The following is a 22,651-nucleotide window of genomic DNA, read 5'->3' on the forward strand; positions in this document are numbered from 1 at the left end:
CAAAGTCAGGTATGCATAACGACGAATTCCACTATTTTAAATGGCGATTTTTCGTTCAGCAAACAATTTGCTACAAGGATCCCAGTGCGGAAAGCCCCTCAGACTGACAAAACTAACCAATGTGCCTGTAAGGGACTTTGGGCATGATGAGGTTGTTTTAGGTTCAGATGTCACTCAAAGAAGACCAGTCACTATTATTCAGCAAAACCATTCTTTTCCAGGGACTTGTGGTGGATTAGAATAAAACATTCATAATTTAATAAAACCCCAATAAACCCCCCAAAAAACTAACCCTCCAAGAATAGCAGCTAAAAAAGATACTCTCAACATCCTGAGCAGACTAACCTAGGAGTGGGATGCAATGATGTAAGTGCTGCAGCCACAGGAGGGGGCTACATTGATCTTAACTGTGGCTTCAACCCAGGACATGGTGGAAGATTTCTGTTTTACAGGCCCTGCAGAACTATGATGTATAGATTGTTGTATTTTAGTGCTTGGGTTTTAAACTGTTTAATGGGAATATTATTGAGGGTTTTTTGGTCATTGTTATCCACCACGAGCTTTCGTGGGAGTGGCGGGCTACAAATACAATTAATAATAATAATAATAATAATAATAATAATAATAATAATAATGATGATGATGATGATGAAAGCTCCATCAGGGCCCTCAGCTCTCCTGGGAGTTCATTCCACCAGGCCATGGCCAGGACTGAGAAAGTCCTGGCCCTGGTCAAGGCCAGGTGTACTCCTTTAGAGCCAGGAATCACCAGGGGAGCATAAGGAGATAAGTGGTCCTTCGGATAGGTTGGGGTGGATGGCCTTAAAGGTCAATACCAACACCTTGAACCTGATCCAGGCCAAAACTGGCAACCAATGCAGCTGCCTCTTCTAGTCCAACTGTTTCCTCCCAAGTTGAACTGCCAAAGAGGAAAAGAGACTAGCTTGAAGGAAATTCCCCACCCTTTCTGGGGGGCAGATAGGAACCCTTGGAGGCAAACACAAGAGTTGGTTTGGGGAGGGACTGCATTCAATGGCACTAGCCCTTGTTTCTGATTGTATCAAAGAGCTAGGATTGCAGTTTGGAGCTTTTCTATGTTGGATAAGGGAGCCGATGTGTGTGTGGGGGAGAGGTATGATGTTTATCCCTACACCTTCCCTTCTCGGAGGTTAAATTTCCCTCCAAAATAAAAAGTTATTACCTCTGAGGCTTTGTAATGTGATTTTCTGTGTTAATGAAACTCAGTGTCCTACCTTGTCACTATTAGATCTTCTGAGCCCTGGAACCTTTTGGGAAGGTGTAGAGCCATCCTTTATTTTGAAAAAAATAAAATAAAACCCATCCTTGTCAGAAAAGCCCTGGGGCATTTTTACAGACAATATTAAATTATTTGATGGAAAAGGATGTTGGAATGAAAAATCAAGTTTCTTTAGACAAATCAGTTGTTTCACAGTTTCTATTTCTTCATTACAGGTTTTATAGTATGTTATTAGGTTTCTTTAAACTGAGATTTCTTTATGGCATTTTCCCTAAAAACTTGTCCATCTTTCTTTGATCTTTTAATCTATCAGAATTCCTCTGAACTCCCCTCTGATTCCTTAACAGTGGGCATTCTTAGCTTTCTCCCTTCCTGGAAGAATCAGGGCCATTTCCCACGGCGATCTTTGTTGCAAATTGTTTGCGGAATGAAAAATCGCCATTTAAAATAGTGGAATTCGTCGTTTTGCACACCTGGCTTTGTAGTGGAATCAGTTGCGTTTTTTAGCGTTTCCCACAGGCTTCCGGTCTCGGCAGAAATCGCTAGAAAGGAAGCGCTATTGCCAAGCTTGTCCCGCCCCTGGCCGTCAAGCAGCCAATGGGCAGCCGTTAGCATGCTCCCAAACAGCCCCTTTCCCTTTAAGAAAGCTTTTTTAAAAAAAAAAACAGACCCATAGCAACGAATCTACGTAGATTCCTTGCACTGGAGAGACCCATCCAGCTGCCTAATGTGATCTATCGTTTGATTGTATGATCGTTGGCACGCTGCCTCGAGTGATAAAAAAAAATTCCCCCCCCCCCTTCTCACGGGCTCGATTTTCGGCTGAATTTATGTGTAAAAAATAAAGGGACTTTATTTCAGCAAACGGGCTTTTAAGTGGTTTGTGCTTAGTGACTAAAGGTGAAGGACTGAAGCCAGGGAAGCCTCTAAACAGAAAGAGGCTCGCCGGTGCGTTTATCCCCGCTCGCTCCGAGAAAAAAAAATGGCGATCGCTTCGCCGGAAGTTTGGAGGAGAGATCCAGGGGGAGGGACTTTGAAGAACCAGCTACAATGGTAACGCACAGGTCTTTAGCGCTACTGTTGCAGATTGGTTGCAGGAGTGTATCGCTATCCGGAGGGTGAATCCAGTTTTCTGGATTCCCCTGAAAGCGCCACAACGAAGCGCTTATTGCTGATCGGTTTCAGGATTGTTGCAGATTGTTGACGACGTCGTGCGTTATGGCAAATTAGTAGCGTTTTCAATCGGCAACCATTGTGCTATTTTTAAGCCGTGGGAAATGCCCCTCAGTATCCCACTGCCTTCTGTAGTAACCGAATGTCTTCCTCACATGCAAGTATCTGGGGAAATACACCTCTGAATTCCCTTAACTAGGCCAGGTTCCTCCTCCTCCATAGTAAGATTCACCTTGTCCAGCATCCGTGTAGATTAGCTCTCAGTAGAAAACCCTGCTCTCTCACCAGAGTTTCTCCACAGAAGGATTTTTCAGCTAAGTTCAATCAGAATCAGACCTCTCTCATACCAGTCTCAGACTGAACAGTCATTTATTTATTAGACTTACTGGCTGCCCTGTAGGGAAACCTCTGGAGCCTAGTTTGAGTCTCTGTGATTCCAGGAGGAAGGCGGTCTGAAGGCTCGGCCCTGGAATCAGCCCTTGCCCTGTGTGTGTACAGCTTAACTGTTCTCTCATCTCTGCCTCTCTCCTATGGTGATTGCTTTTATTGTTGTAAAGTTAATGTAAAGAAATCTTCTACATGTAAATAATTATTAAACTCAGCTTCAGCTATCTTAATTATAGATACGTATGCTGTGTGCGTGTGTGTGTGTGTGTGAGTGTGTGTATATTTTGTGGCTGTGCCTTCCACATTGAGTTGGGATTCCAAGTGTGCCCACAGACTCAAGGAAGTTGGGCACCCTGATGTAGAAGATCTCTGTGGACAGACATGTAATGTGGAACGGCTGAATTCCTTGAGCGTCCAAAATGTGAAGCTCATTTCAGACAGTAAAGAGGTTTCCCATAGCAGTTACAAGAGTACAGAAAGCCAGTCTGTTACAAACTCTGCTTGAACATGGAGCAGCCAATTTGAATGGAAGAGATGCTAGAGCTAATAAGCGCTCACAGCAAATTAAATTTAGAATGACAGGTCACTTCCCATTTCTGCTGCTGAGACATAATGACACTAATTACAGGCAGGAAACCATTTTGGCACACAGCAACAATCCACTTGGATTCAACAGCATATGCAGGAACACCCAAATATAGGGACCTGTTTGGTTGTGACAACTAGATTTTAGAGTTAACTCCCAAGAGAGCCCTGATTTTACGCTTTTCCTGTCTTAGTAAAAGCATTGACCCTTGGAGGGCTGTTGTGTAAGTAGGAACTGAACACTGCTGCTTCTTTATTTTCTGTACTATGGCCCTAAAAACATTGTTTTAGATGAATACCGTTTTAAAAATGGGGTAGGGCATTCCTAACTGTAAATTATGAAGGTCTAGACTTTACTCTGCAAAAGTAAAATGCCCATCCTTTTGACATGCAGAGAGAGAGGGGAGAGGGGGGGGCGGAATATTACAGGTCCTCTATATCAGATATGTTTCTGAAGCTAACCCCAGAAGTGGCTAAATCATGCGGAATATGGTTGGAAAGCATAATTGTGTACACGCCCACCCAAGGCCCCTCCCCCTTCCCACCCCCTCTAGGCCCATCATTGGCCATTTTGAAAGGGGTGAATGGATCAACATGACTATACATCACCCAACAAATGTTTACAAATGTAAAAATATATTAAACATTAATTAACTCTCGCCCATTTGGGAAACTCCTGGTTGAGAAAGCCTGGTATATGGGAAAACAAAACATGAATTTCAGAAACTACCACCTAAGTATGTAATATTACACAAAGGAATATTTGAATATGGATTGGAGTAAATTCCATTTCATTTAATGGAACTTGTTTCTAAGAAGCAAATCTTGATGATTGGTCTATAGATCAACTGCAGCTTATGCTAGTTTTGTTGTTCAAATCAACTACTCATGTGAGAAATTCAAAATATGGTAATAGAAAAGGAACATAACTTGCACACAAGCTTTGTACACAGTTGAAGTACATCAGCACTTGTGTGAATCGTCTCGTAGAACATAATCCTTTTGAGTGGAATCAGTTCACATATTTGGCTATGAATCAGGTTATGAGAACTGAAATTCTTCTGGAGTGTCATGTTAGCCTACTGCAGAAAGAACAAACAGGAATCTTGTGGATCCCTAAGGACTGCAGCTGACACTGTCAATAAAACCTATGCCAAAATAAACCTGCTAAGGGAGTCACAAGACTCCTTAAAATTAAATTATATACACACTTCTGTATACAGACTTATAGTTCAAATTTCAGATTGATACAAGTCACACAGAATTATACATGGCACAGTAAAATCCAGGGGTTGTATTCGCTGCTCCTTCACATGGAGTCAGACCATTGGCCCATCTAAGAAGCTTAGCATTTAGTTTGAGGGGCATCAGATCCCTGGGGGTCTCAGGCACAGAAAGGTCTTCCTCAGCACAGGCTAAATTCCTTCACCTCAAGATTATTATTATTATTATTATTAATTTATTTCCCGCCACTCCCTGGGTAGGCTCGTGGAGGGTGACAGTTGTCTTAAAAACCCCAATTAAAACCCCATTAAAAGACATTTAAAATCATAATATAACATGGCGGCAGCCAATCACAATCTACTCCCACCTACCAAGGCGATAGAGAATGGATGGAGGTGATGTATACTTCAGACCCCCCCGGGGGGGGCAACGATCTACCTCGCAAACCCCAGCCTCAACCATAAACCTGGCAGAAGAGCTCCGTTTTACAGGCCCTGCGAAAAGCTGACAAATCCCGCAGGGTCCACAGCTCACCTGGGAGCTCATTCCACCAGGTGGGGGCCAGGACTGAAAAAGCCCTGGCCCTGGTTGAGGCTAGGCGTGCTTCTCTAGGGCCGGGAACGGCCAATAGATTTCCCCCCACAGTGTAGCACCCTGCAGGGGACATAGGGCGATAGGCGGTCCCTCAAGTATGTTGGTCTCAATTCGCGTAAAGCCTTAAAGGTTAATACCAAAACCTTGAACCGGATCTGGGCAGCAATTGGCAACCAGTGCAGCTGCCTCAGCACAGGATGGATGTGGGCCCTCCAAGATGTGCCAGTGAGGACCCTAGCAGCTGCATTTTGCACTAGCTGAAGTTTCCGGATCAAGGACAAGGGTAGGCCCTCGTAGAGCGAGTTATAGAAATCTAGTCTGGAGGTGACTGTCGCATGGATCACTGTGGCTAAGTGATCAGAGAACAGGTAGGGCGCTAGTAGCCGGGCTCGGCGAAGATGGAAAAATGCCTGGCCCGCTATTCTCTTGACCTGCGCCTCCCTAGTCAGGGAGGCGTCAATGGTCACGCCCAAATTACTGGCCTGGGAAGCGATGTTAAGTTGCGCCCCTGCCAGGATGGGGAAACGCGCTTCCTGATCCCACCCACTACTTCCCAGCCACAGGACCTCCGTCTTGGAGGGGTTGAGTTTCAGGCGACTCTGCTCGAACCATTCAGTCACTGCTTCCAAACATCTGGCAAATGGTTCCCGGGGGGGAGTCCGGGCAGCCGTCCATTAGGAGATAGAGCTGGGTGTCATCAGCATACTGATGGCAAACCAGCCCGAAACTCTGCACCAGCTGGGCCAGAGGGCGCATAAAGATGTTGAACAAAGTGGGGGACAGAACATAAAGATGTTGAACAAAGTGGGGGACCCTTAGGTACCCCACAAGGGAGACTGTAGGGATGATAGGGACTTTTCTTCTTCCAGGTGGTCTCTTTCCCCAAACTTCCTGTTTAGTTTATATTTAGATGCCATTTTTCTGGCCCTCAATTTACAAATAGTTTAGAAGAGCCCCATGAAACATGAAAACTCAAAATAGTTACACAACCAAAATGTAATGGGAATTTTACACAAGTAAATAATTGCAAAAATCCAAATAGAAAGCACCCATGAAAGGCTGCTCTGTGTGTATTTGTGTATGTGTCTGTGTCTGTGTGTGTGTGTGGATAACACATTTTTAACAAATTGGTTAACAGTTCAATACAGAAAGCTGGCAGAACTCTCTGGGGACAGAATTCTACAGGAGATGAAGTTCAGCATTGTCTATAGGGGAAACTTTCTTTGCTTCTCTGCCCCAGCAAAAAACACAGACATGCTGGCGTTAAAGATGTAGTCCTATATTTCTGACCACATGTGTGCTGTTGCAAATTTGCAAAAGCTGGAACTGCAAAGGTCAACTCTTAAACTGGCTTCCATGCATGCTCTCCTCTTAAAAGGCAGTGCCCATCAACTAAGTAGGTGGAACTAGACAGCATAGAGACTCTATCTGACCAGTCATTAGTCTGTATTCCTTGATCACACTTATGCAGGGGCGTCTGTGGGTGTTTTTGTAAGTGCAGCAGGAGACCTGTAGAAGTCTGTTGTGCTCCTTGAATCTTAGTTGGGGCTGCCACGTCCAGATTTGACTAACTACCTGTCCAAAAAGGAGATTAAACAAACTTACAGAAAAAGCAAGGATTTCAGGCTTCAGTTCAAACATGTGAGCTACTGGACACCTGGACTTTTCACTTGCAGCTGTGCACAGTGAACCGAGCTGACAGCAAACCAGTTCATGGTTGGAGAGAGCAGTGTAAAGGCCTCGTATTCAGAGGTTTCAGTCTCAGAAAAGGAAAACTATGTGTCCCTCCTTGACATTCTCAGGAATTCAGACAGGTTGCACTGGCCTATAAAAGAGCATAATTTAAGGCATAATTTCTGAAGCATTAGATGAAGCAACTGGCATAACAATGTACCATGAGGACTATCTAAGTAGCATGAGGAATTAAAAGCAAAGGCTTGCACCCTGAATCCTCTTTCCCCCAATGAAGGTAATTCTCCTTGGTGCATCATCTTTGCATCCAGCTTTGCAGAAAATCCAGCTTCAATATCAATACCAAATGTTTACAGCTTTTCATTTTTGTTTGTATTATCACAGCTTCTGCCTCCAGTAGTCGCGAAGACATGCTTCTCTTTCCTAATTGTATGACTGACTACTGGATATTGTACGCATTCTTCTTGTGCAAAACAAAGTTTCACCTGCCTTGAAACTGTCCAAGAAGCTTGCCGGGACCCTTTATGGATCAAGATGGAAACAAGAATCCTTGCCAAATATGGACTGGTTAAGTAAACGGATGAAATAGGGGACAATGGCGAAACTCACATAGCTGATACATAGTAGATCAGCATCGGAATTAATAAGAAAATGGAGTCCAATATTATATTGAATGGTAAAAACTAAGATGTAAAGAAATAATACATTCTCAAACTTTATAAGTAATCTTGGGGGAAAATTTAAATCTGGAAAAATGTAATATGTGGTGTATAACCCTAGGGTGATCTAAAAGAACAAGATATGTATTGTTAAATGTCAGCTTTATGTTTGCTTTGTTTTTCTCTTCTCAAATAATGGTTCTGTAATATGTAACATGGAGTATTTTTCACCTTTCTGAACAAAAAAAATTCTATGAAAAAGGAAACTGTCTGAGAAGCTATCTGCTAAGTTTCACCTAGAGAGATTGTCATAATTCCCCCCACTGCTCCACTGAGCTGCAAGTGGCATACGTCATGTACCCCTCCCCTATTTTATGTTTATAACAATCCTGAAAAATAGGTTGAACTGAGAGACTGTGAATATGCATAGAGCTGCTTTACTTAGAATCAGACCAGAGGTCTATTCAAGGTCAAGTATTGTCTACTCAGACTGGCAGCTCTCCGGGCCCTGAAGCAGAGATATTCCACATCACCTCCTATCGGATTCTTTTAGTTGGAGATGCCAGGGATTGAACCTGCAATCTTCTGCATGCAAAGCAGAGGCTCTTCCACTGAGTTACAGTCCACCCCTTAGTCACGGTCCATCTGAAGTCACCTGATCTGAACCCAGTCATCTAGTCTGACATTCTTCCCACTATGCTTTAATTATCAATATGCATGAACACTCTAAGAAAGAAATTGAGCCAAGGAAAAAATCAGATTCCATTTTTGATCTCTAATATTCCCAGTTTTGCTGACTGGAAGCACAATAATTAAACACTCAACCTTTATTGGATGATTCCGCACATAACAGGTAAGGCTGTATGCATCATAAATAAATAGCATCCAAGTAGTTTTCCAATATATATATATATATATATTTTTAAAAAATCCAAATCCTGTTAGGAAAGGCTGTTGCAACTACCCTCTGAACCTATCCATTAGGATAGCGATCCCCAACCTGTGGGCCGGGGACCACATGTGGTCCTTCGACTAATTGGAGGTGGGCCCCGAAGGACGCCTTCTCCCCCCCCGACCCTTTACTTCACCCCCCCCAGCCCTTTACAACACACTTCATTGTTGCGGCATGTCTGTATCTTATTTTGAAGGGATGTTTAAACGTTACCATAACGATCAGAGAGTGCTAGGGCAGTGGTTGAGAGTAGAGGAGTAAACTACCCCCCCACTGGGCCTCAGTAAAAGGCGTTGAGTGGTCCCCGGTGATAAAAAGGTTGGGGACCACTGCATTAGGATACCAAAAATATTTCAATGAAAAAAAACACAACTGTATGGCTTAACACTAAAGTAGGCTACTGGGAGTCAGAAAACAGCAGTGACACCCTGAAAGCTGTAACAAAATAAAACACAGTTTATTCCATTCTTCACCAGTCCCCTGAAGTACATGCCCACTGAAACAACTCAGAACCATCAACTTCAATGGGGATGAACAGGATATATTTTTTCCGTTAGAGATCATGTGACAAATGTCAAAAGGGGGAAAGTTCCTTCTATTCAAGACTCTTGAATAGCAGATCATACTCAAATTTGTACAAAGTGTATCCTGAAATGCTAGGATTCAGGCCCTATGTATGTACGCTCCCTTCCAGTAATCTACTTTTCATGTAGAAAAGTAGGTAAACATTATTCCCTGTACAAATGCAACTGAGTACATCTGCTTTTGTTATATCACTATTTAGCCTGAATGACTAACCAGAAAATGTTCTCAACAAATACTGCCTGGACTCTGGAGTGTGTGCCTCCAGTGTTTCTCCACATCTTCCTTGCCTTATTCATTTCTGTTCTTTTGGGGAGGAAAATACCCCCTACAACTAAGAGCAAGGCATTCTTCAGTTTCCCAGCTGGCATCCTTTCAGCACTGTCATACATACACAGAGGTAACAAAAGAGCAGAGCCCTGGGATCCAGAAGCAGAAAGAATGCTACTTCATAATGGGAACTATACCCTAATCTTTTTTCTAGTCTGGTAAAGATCAAAATGACGACTTAACAATCAATCCAATTAGGATCTCTAAACATTTCTGCCAACTTTTTACATTTGTAAAGGCATTTTATAATACCTTGGCTCAGAATGAATTATTTTACAGAGAGAGAAATCCCAACTGGTTTGAAAAGCACAAGTGCAGCAGTGGAATTGGTTCTCCTCAGGAACTGTCAACTAGAAGAGCAATTTGGTCTGCAGCACTTACTGTTGTCACAGACTTGTTCACTCACTGCCTTTCCAAAGGGAGGCAGTGGCTGGTGATGCTCAAGCTGGGGGAAGGAGAGGCAATTTTAACCTTCTTTTATTCCAAGTGTCAACAGGCCTTCACTATGAGACAGTTCACATATTCTTTCTTTGAGTTAAGGGACCACATTACCGGGCAATACAGAAAAGGCTAAACTCATGCTTCACTGTGTATCCAGGCTGCAGTTAACCTGGAGCAAATGAGCAAATGGAGCTGGTGTGTGTGCCAAAAAAGTCATCAGAAAGCTGCCACAGCATGGATTCAATGTTCTTCACACCCACCTCCTTTTCACGCAACAAAGCTCACATAAATCTAACCAAAGAAATCAAACCAACACAGCTTGTGACTGTGTTCAGCTTTAACTATATCTCCCACCCCACCCAAACTGCTGCTTAAGAAGATTAATCGCACTGTGTTTTGCACACGGGAATGCAGCCAGAAGGTGGGCAAAACTCCCTGATATTACCCCAAAAGAGACAATGGTGGCAGAGTCTAAGGACAGAGGTGGGAGACGGCAGCATCCAAGGAACACGAAGCTCATGGCCCGGAGGTTACAGAGCACTCGGGAGGGCTAAAACCGGGAATACGCAGTCCGTTGCTGCGGCTGTGGCTGCTGAGGTTGCGGTGGCGGCTGTTGCCCTTGCTGCTGTTGCAGCCGAATTTGCTGGGAATAGGGATCTTCAAGAGACTTGACAAACAAAGTGGTTTTGGGCCCAGTCTTCCATATGATGCCATTGAGATCTCTGACAGACGACTCTACGGTGATGCTGTGAGTGCCAACAACAGCAAAGTTCAAGAGGAACTGTGTGCTGAAGTAATCGTTGTGAGGCTCAACCATCTGCTCCATCTCATTTGTCAGACTGTCCACGGATACCTGAGAAAGAAAGAACAAGAAAAGTTGCACAATAAAATCAGAGTCCAGTAGCACCTTTAAGGCCAACAAAGATTTATTCAAGGCGTGAGCTTTCGAGTGCAAGCACTCTTCCTCAGACTAAGAAAAGTTGGAATGCCAATTTATGCTGCTTCTCAAAGGAAATGTTCTGGTGTTTCCATTTTGCTGTGTAAACAGAAGGTTGGCTTTCATGGGTGACAGTCAATCGTCCTTCCATTCTTGGAAGCAGCCTCTGACTTTGCAGAGAAAGGGGAAAATAAGCCAATGTGCCCATTAATGGCATCTAGAACATCTTCTATGCAAAACATAAAAAGTTGTTCATGCCTCTGTCCTAAATGGCTGTACAAAGCTCAGCTGCCCATATCAGAAGCCCAGAGCTTAGGAACCTTTAGGAGCTGATTGGCCATGTCAAGTCATCAGCATTCTTTCACTTGAGCAGATTGGTTTCCTACTGCCAAACAGATGTATGTTCTTGGCAGGGTATTTCCAGTGCTATCACCAAGACAGCAAATGAATAAAAGGATTATCTATTCCCAGCTGTCTTTTGCTTCTGAAGTGCAGACATAACTGAGCAACATGCACATGATGGGAAATTTAGCAGAGTTACTGCACTAAGACTTGCATCAGGTCTAATCCCCCTGTCAGAAATGCATCCAGAATACTAAAGTGCCAGTGTTCAAGGGGGGAAAGAACCACCTGATTCACAGTAGTCTCTCCCTCTTGCATTGCTAGTGTCTCATTTTCCACAGAATCAAAGCTGTTTGTGCAGGTTTAAAACAGGCAGCTGAAATTCTTGCTAATTCATCAATTCTTCATGGATTTCAGGCAGGACAACGGTAGGTAAATTAAGAACACAGGGCCTTGTTGGATCAGACCAGTGGTCCATCTTGTCCAGAATCTTGTCTCACAGAGTGCTTAATCAGTTCATCTAAAAGTCCAACAACAAGGTATAGAATCTGAGGTTTTCTCCTGAAGTTGCCTCCTTGTACTGGTTGACTGCCTCTGAATGCACTGTATCCTCTGGCAGCCAATTCCTCATGTTAATCACTCACTGTGTAAAGAAGTATTTCCCATACCTTGTACTCCTGTCCAGATTTGCTCTGTAGTACTGAAGATACATTTAGACAGATGGATTGAATTTTGCGGAAAAGGCCTGGTTTAGAGCCATGCTGGACTACTCCCTCGACCTTTAAAGCCAGTTGCTGGTTGTTCTGAACTATGATGGGCTCTGCAGGGTTACGTGGAGACGGTGACAGGGCAAGCTGAAACAGACAGATGAAATTATGCTGCATTTATTCAAAAGGAAGATCCTTGAATAGGAGACAACTCCCCTTCCCAAAAGGAATTTTAAACAACTCACCTCCCAAAAGGTAGTGGCATACTGCATAATAACCAATATATTTTCACTTCTTACATTTCTTGGAATTTTAACACTTCACAAATAGTTTTGGATCACACTATTTAGAGTTTTAAGAGGAATGATATTTGGGGGTTTTAATTCCCAGAACCACATTACAAGGCAAAGGCTGAGATAAGACCAAGCAGTACAATCATCAACAGAATTCCTAAACAAAATTATACTGGAGGAATAAACTGGATCTCTTGCCAATGCTTTCTGTAAGTTTATAAGACACACATTTCCAAGATAATATGTTATATCACCAAAGCAGCAGGGACTTCTTTATCTTGCCCTACTTAAAATGTCACAAACTCATGTCCACAAACTCTAAAACGTTCACTGACAGGTATACTAGTACTAATGCGGTGCTAAACTGCAGAAAACTAGCAGGCTCTTGGGTTTCTCTTTTTGTTTGGGGGGGGGAAATAAAAGAACTGAACTACCAGGTCACTGCTGTCTAAAACACAAAAGGAAGAAGCAAAAGCCAGTATGCTGTAAAATTCTGAACCACAGAATTTGGGTGGGGAAGGGGATATGTGCACAATGCTGAACAGTTTGCCATTTAAAAGATGTTCTGCACATACAAATTGATCATGTTAGAGAGAAGGGTTCAGAATAGACTCTCTCATGATGTACTGACATTTTTCAGATGACAGAACACTCAACCCATGTGTGTATGCCCATGTATGGTGATGCAATGCAGGGAAAATTGACCAATTGGTTCTGACAAATGTGTGCACCGTCCTGCATATACTTAAGCAGAGTGCATTTCATGCAGCCCCGCATAACCATGGAGTGTGGCAATAAACACAGGGTTTGGCATCCTGAGAATTCTGATTTTTCAGTTTTTAGAAGACCAAGTTCCTGCCCATAGTGGTTTTAGAGAAAACCTGAGTCAATACTGGGCTCGACCAAGTAAAGCCTTGAGAAGTGCTTTTAGAGGTGGACCTATAAGTATCTTGCATATCTCCTCTCTCAGAACAATCACTTCCTCCCTCCTGAATTAGACCAGAGTCATTATCACCTTCCCTTTCTCTTTGATAGTCTCTGGTCCTTGGAAAGGATCTCTCATGTACTCACAAAATGTGGATTTTCACACTGTTGAATTTGAGGTGGATTTTTTGGCTGTTTGCCTCTCCTAGACGGTTAGTGCAATTCTAGGGGTACAACCAAGGACATAAGCATTCTGCTTCTTTCGCACCCATAGGATTGATATGCCATTTATTCTTTACAGCAGGGTTTCAAAGCTGCTAACCTGTCACTTCATCCAGAGGTCCAATTATCCAGCCCTTTCCAACAGATCATAACCCTGCCAGGAGGAGTGACTGGGTGTGGGGACACATAGAACTGGCTTGACCCATGGAAAAGCCGTAACACTGTTGTAGCTTTGTGACCCTGATTTGTGGGAAACCTTATGCTCTAGGGCAGTGGTCCCCAACCCCCGGTCCAGGGACCAGTCCGTGGATCAATTGGTACTGGACCGCGGCTCTTCACCCTCCTCCCCAGCTGCTGCCTCAGGGGGCTGCCCTGCCACACTGCCGCCAGCTCACCTTTGGTGCTCTCCAGCGGCCGCCATGGTTGGGGCTCCCCTTCGGCATGGCACTGCGCAGCTGCTGCTGGCAGCGCCCCCCACAGGCGGCGGGAAGTCAGGGGCGCCAGCAGGAAAGCAAGTGGAGCAGGGCTCAGGCAACAGCAGTGACGTCCCTCAGCAAAAGACTACCCCCTGGGCCTCAGTAATATTGTCAAGTGTTGACCGGTCCCCAGTGATAAAAAGTTTGGGGACCACTGCTCTGGGGTGTGATTTTATCTTGCCAAATTCTGCAATCTTTGAACTAAGCTCTCTAGCTTGTTAAGAGCCCTTCACTTTCAGCTCTGACAATCTTATGCACACATGCTCTAAGCAGTCATTTACTCAACAGCTATTGACACAGCCAACTGATTACACAAAGGAGTACTGAAACTGAACATGCCTAACAAAGGAGCAGTTCTAACATCTGTGCTTGTACCAAGGGGAATCCCCTTGGCTCACCAAGCAGCCTCTCCGGTGAGTTCCAAAAGGATAGCAAGGAGTTTCTTTTGAGGGGATCTTTTTGGGAAATAATGTGACACCACTCAGTTATTTTACAGTTTTGTTGTTTTAAATTATAATTATTATAATTATAATTATTTAAGATCCCAGTATTGTTTTACTATTGTGATTCTCACTGGTATGGATTTAAACCTAATCACTGAAATTATATTTAAAAAGCTGTTGCTTAATTTATTTCAGCTGAGAGCTGCTTATAAATGTTTATAAGCCTGGCTTATCTCAGAGTCAACTATTTCCTCAAGTACCTTGTTAGGGGTTTTTAAGATGTCTACTTGTTAAAACAGGCATAGTCAATCTGTGGTCCTCCAGATGTTCATGGACTACAATTCCCATGAGCCCCTGCCAGCAAACGCTGGCAGAGGCTCATGAGAATTGTAGTCCATGAACACCTGGAGGACCACAGGTTGACTACCCCTGTGTTAAAAGACCTTCTAAAAGAATGTTCTAAACCTCTGCATGGCTTTTTCAGAGCCATCCCATCAGTGCTTCCATGTGGAGATGCTACATGGGGACTGCAACGTTTGCCAAATGTATCTTTTAACAGGATCTTACACTTATGCTGGTCTTGTTCACAGTCCTGGTAAAGTTACCCAAATCATTTACGGCAATTTATCTCTCTAAGTACAATGCTGCATCCATGATCAAAGAACACTGACTTAGAAATTGTACTTGGAAGGCTTTATAGCTTCAGTCACCTGAAATGTTCCACAACTCTCATCCTCTATGCAGGAGGAATTGCGACGTTTAACAGAAACAGAAAGATCTAGCTGCTTTCTATCACAGAGTTTTAGTGATAAACAAGTATAGTCCACAATCCACCCCCCTCCCCCAACAACCCTGTCATAATACACTGCAGGAAGATGCATTGCAATCTCCCAGCTACAAATTATAAAGCTTTGACAAGGCAGAAGATATGATCTCCATGCGGCAAGGGAGCCTTATAAGTAAGATGCCATGTAAATTATACCTCACACTAGGGGCCAAGCCTGTTGCATTCAGGAACACAACGGGTACTAGATTAGGGGGGTGGAGTGGAAGAACTCTGTGGACAGCCTCCCTCTCCCCCCAGGACCTGGAATGGCTGCAGGCAGCTGTTAGGGAACTCACCGGCAGGGATCATGCAGCAGGGATCTGCAGCCTCCAAGCCTCAGAGGGAAGTGGAAGGAGGAGCTTGTGGTCAGGGATAGGGGACAGAAGGCAATTGGCTGGCCACTGGAGGGACAGGCAAGCCAGTTGGAGGAGGAGGCACTCAGGAGTGGGACATATGCCTGAGTGGGTGTTAAGCGCTGAGTGGCACTTAAGTCATGAGACATGCTCCTCTTTCAAGGCCTTACCAGAAATATTAAGTGGAACATATGTGAAAACTTAAATGTACTCTTCCAAAGTATGATCATCTGTATGGGAGCCTGTTTTCATTGCCAATGCTAAAAAGTTGAATAATCTCTAATACTGTTGCCTTCAGTGTGTTTTGTTCATTCAGTACTTGAACTGCTGCCCAAAAACTTTAGAAAAAATGCTTAATTATTTTCTAGGGAGGATATGAGATTCATGGTGTAGCAGTATATAAAATCATATAATACCAGCACTAGTAAAAATGTGACATCTCAAATGGTGTACATGTGGGGGAGAAAGTTCACATATATACATGGCAATCTTGAAATTATTAACTGCATAGCATTCTGCATCAAATGCTTCATAAGTGTGCACTACTATTATTAGTGGCATCCAACCAACTCCCCTTTTTTCTGAACTATCCATTGTGGCCCAAATCTTTCTCTCCACCCATTTTGGCTAATACCACAATGACCAGATAAAAGTATGGGAATGATCCCATCACAGAAAATTCTTTTGCAGCAACTTAAGTTAAAATTGGGTGAAACCATTACTCACCTTAATGCTAGTTGACTGTAGCTTCTGGAAAAAATACCTCTGAAATGACAGGGGAACTTTCAGCAAGGCAATGACTGCACTGCATAGACAAGCTGTGTGCTAGAAGAAAACAATACCAAGCCATATCAGAACTAGTTCTTTTCACAGTGGAGACAGAAAACAGCATGTAGTTTTGCATATTAGGATGGCAGTAATTTATACTTAAGGGAACCCAAGATAATACGGAACAGCTTACAGAAATTAAGAAAACCAAATAGATGCATTTCCTTTCTTCTACAGAGACAGGACAAACACTAACTATAGTTCTAAGCACAGTTCTAAATCCAGTGAGGAAGCAGCATGCAACAGGAGAAAGACCCTGTTACTGACCCTCTCTTTCCCCCCAGTTGTGCCAGATGATCAAGAATACTTGTGAAAAGGAGGTGACGGCTGCAACAACCTGATATGGGCTTCAAGGCAAGGGGACTGCAGGCTGAGAGAGATGGAGGAAGGCAGCCAGACATTGCAGGTGAAGGCAGCACTGGCTGTGGGAAGAGACTAGGAGAAGTAGGGGGCAGTAAGTAGAGAGAACCCAAGGTCATTACTAGAATAGAAATGGATGTTCTAGGAAGAATCTCCTTGTCCTTGGTTCTGGAGAAATTATGTTTCTGCTGAAGAATTATCTGTGGGCTGTGAAGTGCTTCAATTTGGAAACCCTGTCAGGCTTCCTATCTGTACTACATCTGATATAATAAAACACCACCACCGCCATGTTGGTCTTTGTCCAAGAACCAGTTGGTTTTCATTCATGAAAGTTATTTTGTTTAGTCACTGCACAGACACAAATAGTCACCAAAATCCTTGTTCCCTTCTCAAAAGGTATCCTTTTTTTTTTAATAATAATTTTATTGTTTATTATTATATAAAGCATTTACAGAGAAGTTGTAAAGAAAAAGCGACCAGTTGATATGGTTTGCCATCTCTTTTAACATAGATATTTAGTTCTCATCACATATTATTCCTAGTCTAGAAGTTTTTACCATTTTTCTTAGCCAAGTGATTGTTAATACATATGAGATCTGTTATAGGAATACATTCTGTTATTATCTTAAATGATATTAGGTCAGTCTCCTTCATAAGTTGGCCCTAACCCAAGAATTACTACTGTTGTCTTGTTAATGCCTATAAAATATGGTTTGTCATCCTCTTTTGGCATACATATTAACATACATATTCAATTCCCATCGCATATTAATCCTGATCTAGGAGTTATTACCATCTTTCTTAACAAAGTAGTTGTTGATACATAGGAAGGTATAATCTATTATAAGGATATATTCTATTATTGTCTTAAGTGATATAAAGTCAGTTCCCTTCATATATTAGACCTGTCCTAAAGGTTGCTACTGCTTTTTTTTTCTCACAAGAAGCCAGGAGAGTACTCCGTTGTTCAGCTCATCTTTCAGGTGGTCGCAGAAAATGAAATTGTATTTTTTTCCATAGTAGAGTGTTTCTGATTGTCCTTCTGTCAGGGCCAGAGAAATCTCTTGCTTGATTCTTACTTGTAATCGCCTTTGAGGGGGCTCTGAATCCTTTGTCAATCTGGATCTCTTCCTCTGGTCGCACAGAAATATCTCCTGATAGCTTCCTAGTTGCTGTCGCTTTTGAATAGACTCTTTTTATTTTGCTGATCCAAGTCATTTCCTGCTCTGAATAGACTTCCAGGTTTTTGGTACTTTCCTTCCATGAATCTGTTTTCCCAGGTTCTTTAAAGATACTTTGGGTTTTTACATCTCTGGCACTCTCTCCCTCCAGTTGATTAACTTCCAGACATTGAAGTTTCACTTGAATTACTGTTAGCTGAGCTGCGTCATCAGCTGGTCTCTCCGGATCTTGGGCTCCATCCAAAAGCTCCCCCTTAGTCCCACGAATTTCCTTTTCCAGCTTATTGACTGCTTTCAGTATCTCTCTCAAAAGGTATCCTAATTTCAAGTCAGCCAAAAGCTTAAGCTTATTTACAACTGAATAATGGTAACACTGTCTGTACTGGTGCCCCTGTTCCTGGACATGCCCTGGTGGGTTACTGGCACTTGGAGCTCCCCTATGGTACACCAGGAGGCAGCCTCAGTGGCTGTGAGGGTTGAAGATTGTGCCGCCAGGAGTATTATTTTAATGGGGGTTATTATGTTATCTGTTTTTATGTGGGATTTTATCTGTAACCCACTGCAAGCTGGCTTGCCAGGAGCGGTGGGATATAAATCGAATTACTATTAATAGAGCCTCTTGTGACGCAGAGTGGTAAGGCAGCAGATATGCAGTCTGAAAGCTCTACCCATGAGGCTGGGAGTTCAATCCCAGCAGCCAGCTCAAGGTTGACTCAGCCTTCCATCCTTCCGAGTGGTAAAATGAGTACCCAGGTTGTTGAGGGGTAAACGGTAATGACTGGGGAAGGCACTGGCAAACCACTCCGCATTGAGTCTGCCATGAACACGCTAGAGAGCGTCACCCCAAGGGTCAGATATGACTCGGTGCTTGCACAGAGGATACCTTTACCTTACTATTAATATAATAATAAAAACACTGCACCACTGAAAAGTTGTACTGAAACACAGTCTTCTTTAAAGAAGTAAAGATGTCGATACAACCGTTCACAAGCCACTAAAGCATCTTCGTTTCACCCAAAGCTAATGAGTTTGCATTTGAAAGATCTTGGAGATACTTTAGTTATAATGCAGCTCAATCTAGGGTTCCCTTTTCTATACCAGGAAAATCTGGTTTTGCTACAGCTACTGAAGTATTTTCTATGATCATTTTCGACTACAAAATTTTTTTTTTTGTTTCTTTTTAAAAACTTGGCAATGGTTTATAGCGCAAGATTCAAGACCAGCAGTACCTTAGAGACCTAGAAAAATTTTGGTATGTAAGTTTCCAAGAGTCAAAGCTCTCTTTGTCAAAGCATCCTCTCAAAAGTTTATTCCCAGAAAACCTACCTGGTCTCTAAGATACTATGGAACCAAATTGTCATGATCTGCTTTTGCAGTGTCTTCCCATGAATTCAGTGGGGGAGGGGGCTTCAATGCTCTGTTCTGGTACCAGATATGCTCTGTTATCTCCTCTTTGTCTTTGAACAGTTGTGCAGATTAACTGGTAGTGTTATGTTAATAGGATGGCGCCAGAAGGAGGGAACCACTGGTTATCTACTGTTTGACATTGGATGTGAAAGTAACACCTGAGGTTAGCCTGGGCTGTGCTTCTCTTGGGAAAGTAGTGAGCCTGCCTTTTCTGAATCAAGGCTTGTTAGAGGGTCACAGAAGAATGGGATGACTGGGAAATCTATTTATCTGCATGTAGCTAGCTAATCAGTTTCAACAAGAAGCTTCATGTATTTTACCTCACTCTTTTAATAAATTACCTTTTGCTGCTATGCAAAGACTGTTCCACTGAGGAGTCGATGCTGGTTCTACTGCAGACCAGCACAGCTACCCTCTGAAACTATCTGATTGCTTATATTTATTTATAGGAGACAGGAACAGTCCTTCTTTAGCTTACCATGTCAGTTTCTCTCTTACAAACTTCCATTTCTAATAATCCTAAATCTTGACTGATCCTTTCTAAGCCAACCATTGAAGATGCTGGCCTGTATCCTACTACTCCACTAAGCCCTCCAGCCTAACAAGTCTTCCAAATTAAGGGGCTTTTCCTCCAATAGAAGAGCTACTTCAGTGGGAGGAAGCTACACACTGCTGCTAGGGAAGAGTCATTAAATGATGTCGCCATGGCATGACATGAATCTCTCATTTTGCTCTCTAGGTCAGGTCTGTTTCCCTAGTAACAAATATAACTTGCATGCAATGAAAATTCAAAAGTATTTTTTAAAAAAACTTCCAAGCCACACCCATAGAGAGCTGTAATAGTTTAAAGCTTTGCAGTAGCTATTACTTGCCATGTAAGATACAGGTGCATATTTTCTGTTAAGCGATTCCACCTCCTCCAACACTTGATTAAACACAGACATCATTCTCCTCTCATATTCACTTGTCGCATGTGCCCCACCAGCAGAGCCGTATTCCTGAAAGCTAGAACACAACATTAAGTCTATCAAAATTCATCTAGCACCGCATGCCATGGAAATCAGTGTATTTTCCCCCAGGCACTGTTAATTCCTAGGTTGGAAAATTTTTAAATTCTACAAAATAAACTCCTTCTATTTCTTCTTATTCTGTCCTTGTCAACAATGTGGCCATGGATATCCTATGAGGCTTCACTTTAAAATTCCCATGTTGATATCCTCCATTACCACTTCTGAGCCATATTTCTTTTTTTTAATTTTTTATAAATTTATTTTTATTATAATAAATAGCAGACAATCAACAGAAACGCCCCACCAAAAACAAAATTCATCACAGCACAACTCTGTAGGCAATGTCCATTTCATCTATTACATTTCAACTGTTCATCATAATTCCAAGTCACACATTACAACACTAGTTCATATTTCTAACTTCTAGTCTCAAATGGCCCGATCCATGTTCTATTGTATCAACAGAAATCAGGGTAAATACAAAGAGAGGCCCTTTACTAGAACTAAGCAGGCCCACAAGGCTTTGTCCCTAGGGCAGCTTCATTTCAGCGAGTAGAATTACCCCAGAGATTAATTATCTTGTTCATTTGGGGGGCCTTAAGAGTTAAACAGGAAAACAGAGATTATTAATAGAACCCAACAGTGAGAAAATTAATAGAATGCTGCCATTTTAAGGCTAATTCCTCCCTTCTTCACCTTAATTGTTTTATAATCTAAGTAGCCATTAGTGACATGGGTATATAATAAAGTTGGCAGAGTTTAGATATACAAGGAGGAGGAGAACCTCACGCTGCTTAAAAGAATAAAATATTTTTATTATGAAGAGAAACAACTTCCTATGGAAAGGGGGAGGGGCGCGAGAGTCCTGTCTACCTGTTCTCTGCACTCATTCTGTCTGCTCTGAAGGCAAGCAGGGAAGAAGTGTGCTCAAAGGAGCAGGAAGTCTCCAAATGAACCAATCTGGATACTGGAGGAGATTATTTGAAAAACATCAGGAAGATCCTATTCCAGCTATGCTAAATGCACATTACCTCTGATACCCCCTGTAGGATATTCTTCATATGCTTTTAAATCATACACACTGCAGATTGTACATACTCCCCAAAATAAGAAGCTGAAGAAGATAAAAGGTTCTACCACACTCTTACCTTGTGGACTCAGGATCTAAAATAAGGGCTTCAATTGCATGTGATATTAACAGGCAACTCTGCTGTTGTCTGATATAATAATAAAGGTAAACAAATGAAAAATGCAAATTTTATATTTCACAGCGTTTTAAAATTGTTCATATCAGAATCAATGTAACTTGTAAGATAATAGCAGTAAACTAAGGTGTACCTTACATAGTCTATGATAGCAAACACAAAAAGTACACCACCATACGTACACATGACAGGTATTTCTGTAGCCAATCCTTTTTCCTTTATGTGCTTCCCCCCAAAATACACAATGTGCATATTTGTTGTACACACATGTGAAGCAACTCTTTTGATGGGATCTAGTGGCTTACTCAGGCTTCCAAAGGAGGCTGCTGGAGCAAACAAACTTCTTAAATAAATGAACAGATTCATTTGCTCTTACAGATTCAACACCCCCCTCCACCCCAAAATCTCCTGGCAACAAAATGTGCAGTTATGCAAATAGAGGGGTAGACTGGGTATTTTGCATATGTAAGGACTCAGTTCAACCTCTGCAGCTGAAAAAAAGACCCTAAGGTAGCAGTACTGGGAAAGGTTTCTGCAAGAGAGCATGCAAAGCCATTGCCAGTGACTAGACAGTGGGAAGGACACCGTTCTGAGTTCCATGGAGCTCTGATCTGATTTGGAATAAAGGTAGCTCTGCCAATCCTTGAAGATGAATTCTCACTAACAAACAGCAATGACATTAGTGTTGCCTTTCAAAAGATACTGATACATTAAAACTATAAAATTTCTTCTTGCACTGCAGGTTTTGCATCTCCTGAATTCTGCTGGTCCATCGTGTTTACAAGGGGCACAATGTGGACCAGGGTTAGTATCATTTGACACATTAACTGTATACTGTGCTTAGCATAACTGAAAGCTTCAACAAACTGGGCCCGGTGAATGATTCTGCATGCTTGTAGAGACGACTGTTTCAACGCTGTATGCATACACACAACTTTGTGATTCATACATACAGTTCTTAATAATGTGTGCTTTGTAGCACTGTGGTTCCCACTAACACCACAGCACTCCAACGAGAGAACACAGCTACCCCCAAGAGGCACACCTGGACGTCTGTTGTTATGGAGCAGTGGATCAATGCCAGGATAGTTTGGAACTGTATCTCTGCACCTTCATTCATTGAGAAAGCCGAACTGCACAGTCCATACTCAAGAGGGAAACATCTTTAATACATTCTCTAGTCATTACAGACCAAGCAGCTACACTTGCAGGCTTGTATGTCTTTCTATGTCTATTTCAACAACGGCTGACCTCATCAGG

At 42.5% G+C, this 22,651-nt stretch overlaps 1 protein-coding gene across 2 annotated transcripts in view; it reads right to left on the bottom strand.

The window, feature by feature from the left end:
* Positions 1 to 8,960: 8,960 nt before the first annotated feature.
* Positions 8,961 to 22,651, bottom strand: part of INTS7 (integrator complex subunit 7) — a 54,601-nt gene continuing 40,910 nt past the window's right edge. For both annotated transcript variants that reach the window (XM_077338641.1, XM_077338640.1), the window contains 5 exons: positions 21,335 to 21,403; positions 20,049 to 20,181; positions 16,127 to 16,225; positions 11,825 to 12,010; positions 8,961 to 10,730 (listed from right to left, as the gene is read on the bottom strand). In XM_077338641.1, the coding sequence (XP_077194756.1) occupies positions 10,428 to 10,730; positions 11,825 to 12,010; positions 16,127 to 16,225; positions 20,049 to 20,181; positions 21,335 to 21,403 (790 nt within the window). In that variant the 3' untranslated portion in view covers positions 8,961 to 10,427. The remainder of the gene's footprint in view (positions 10,731 to 11,824; positions 12,011 to 16,126; positions 16,226 to 20,048; positions 20,182 to 21,334; positions 21,404 to 22,651) is intronic.

This window comes from Paroedura picta, chromosome 1, assembly GCF_049243985.1.
Source record: "Paroedura picta isolate Pp20150507F chromosome 1, Ppicta_v3.0, whole genome shotgun sequence".
In the NCBI taxonomy this organism is placed as follows: domain Eukaryota; kingdom Metazoa; phylum Chordata; class Lepidosauria; order Squamata; family Gekkonidae; genus Paroedura; species Paroedura picta.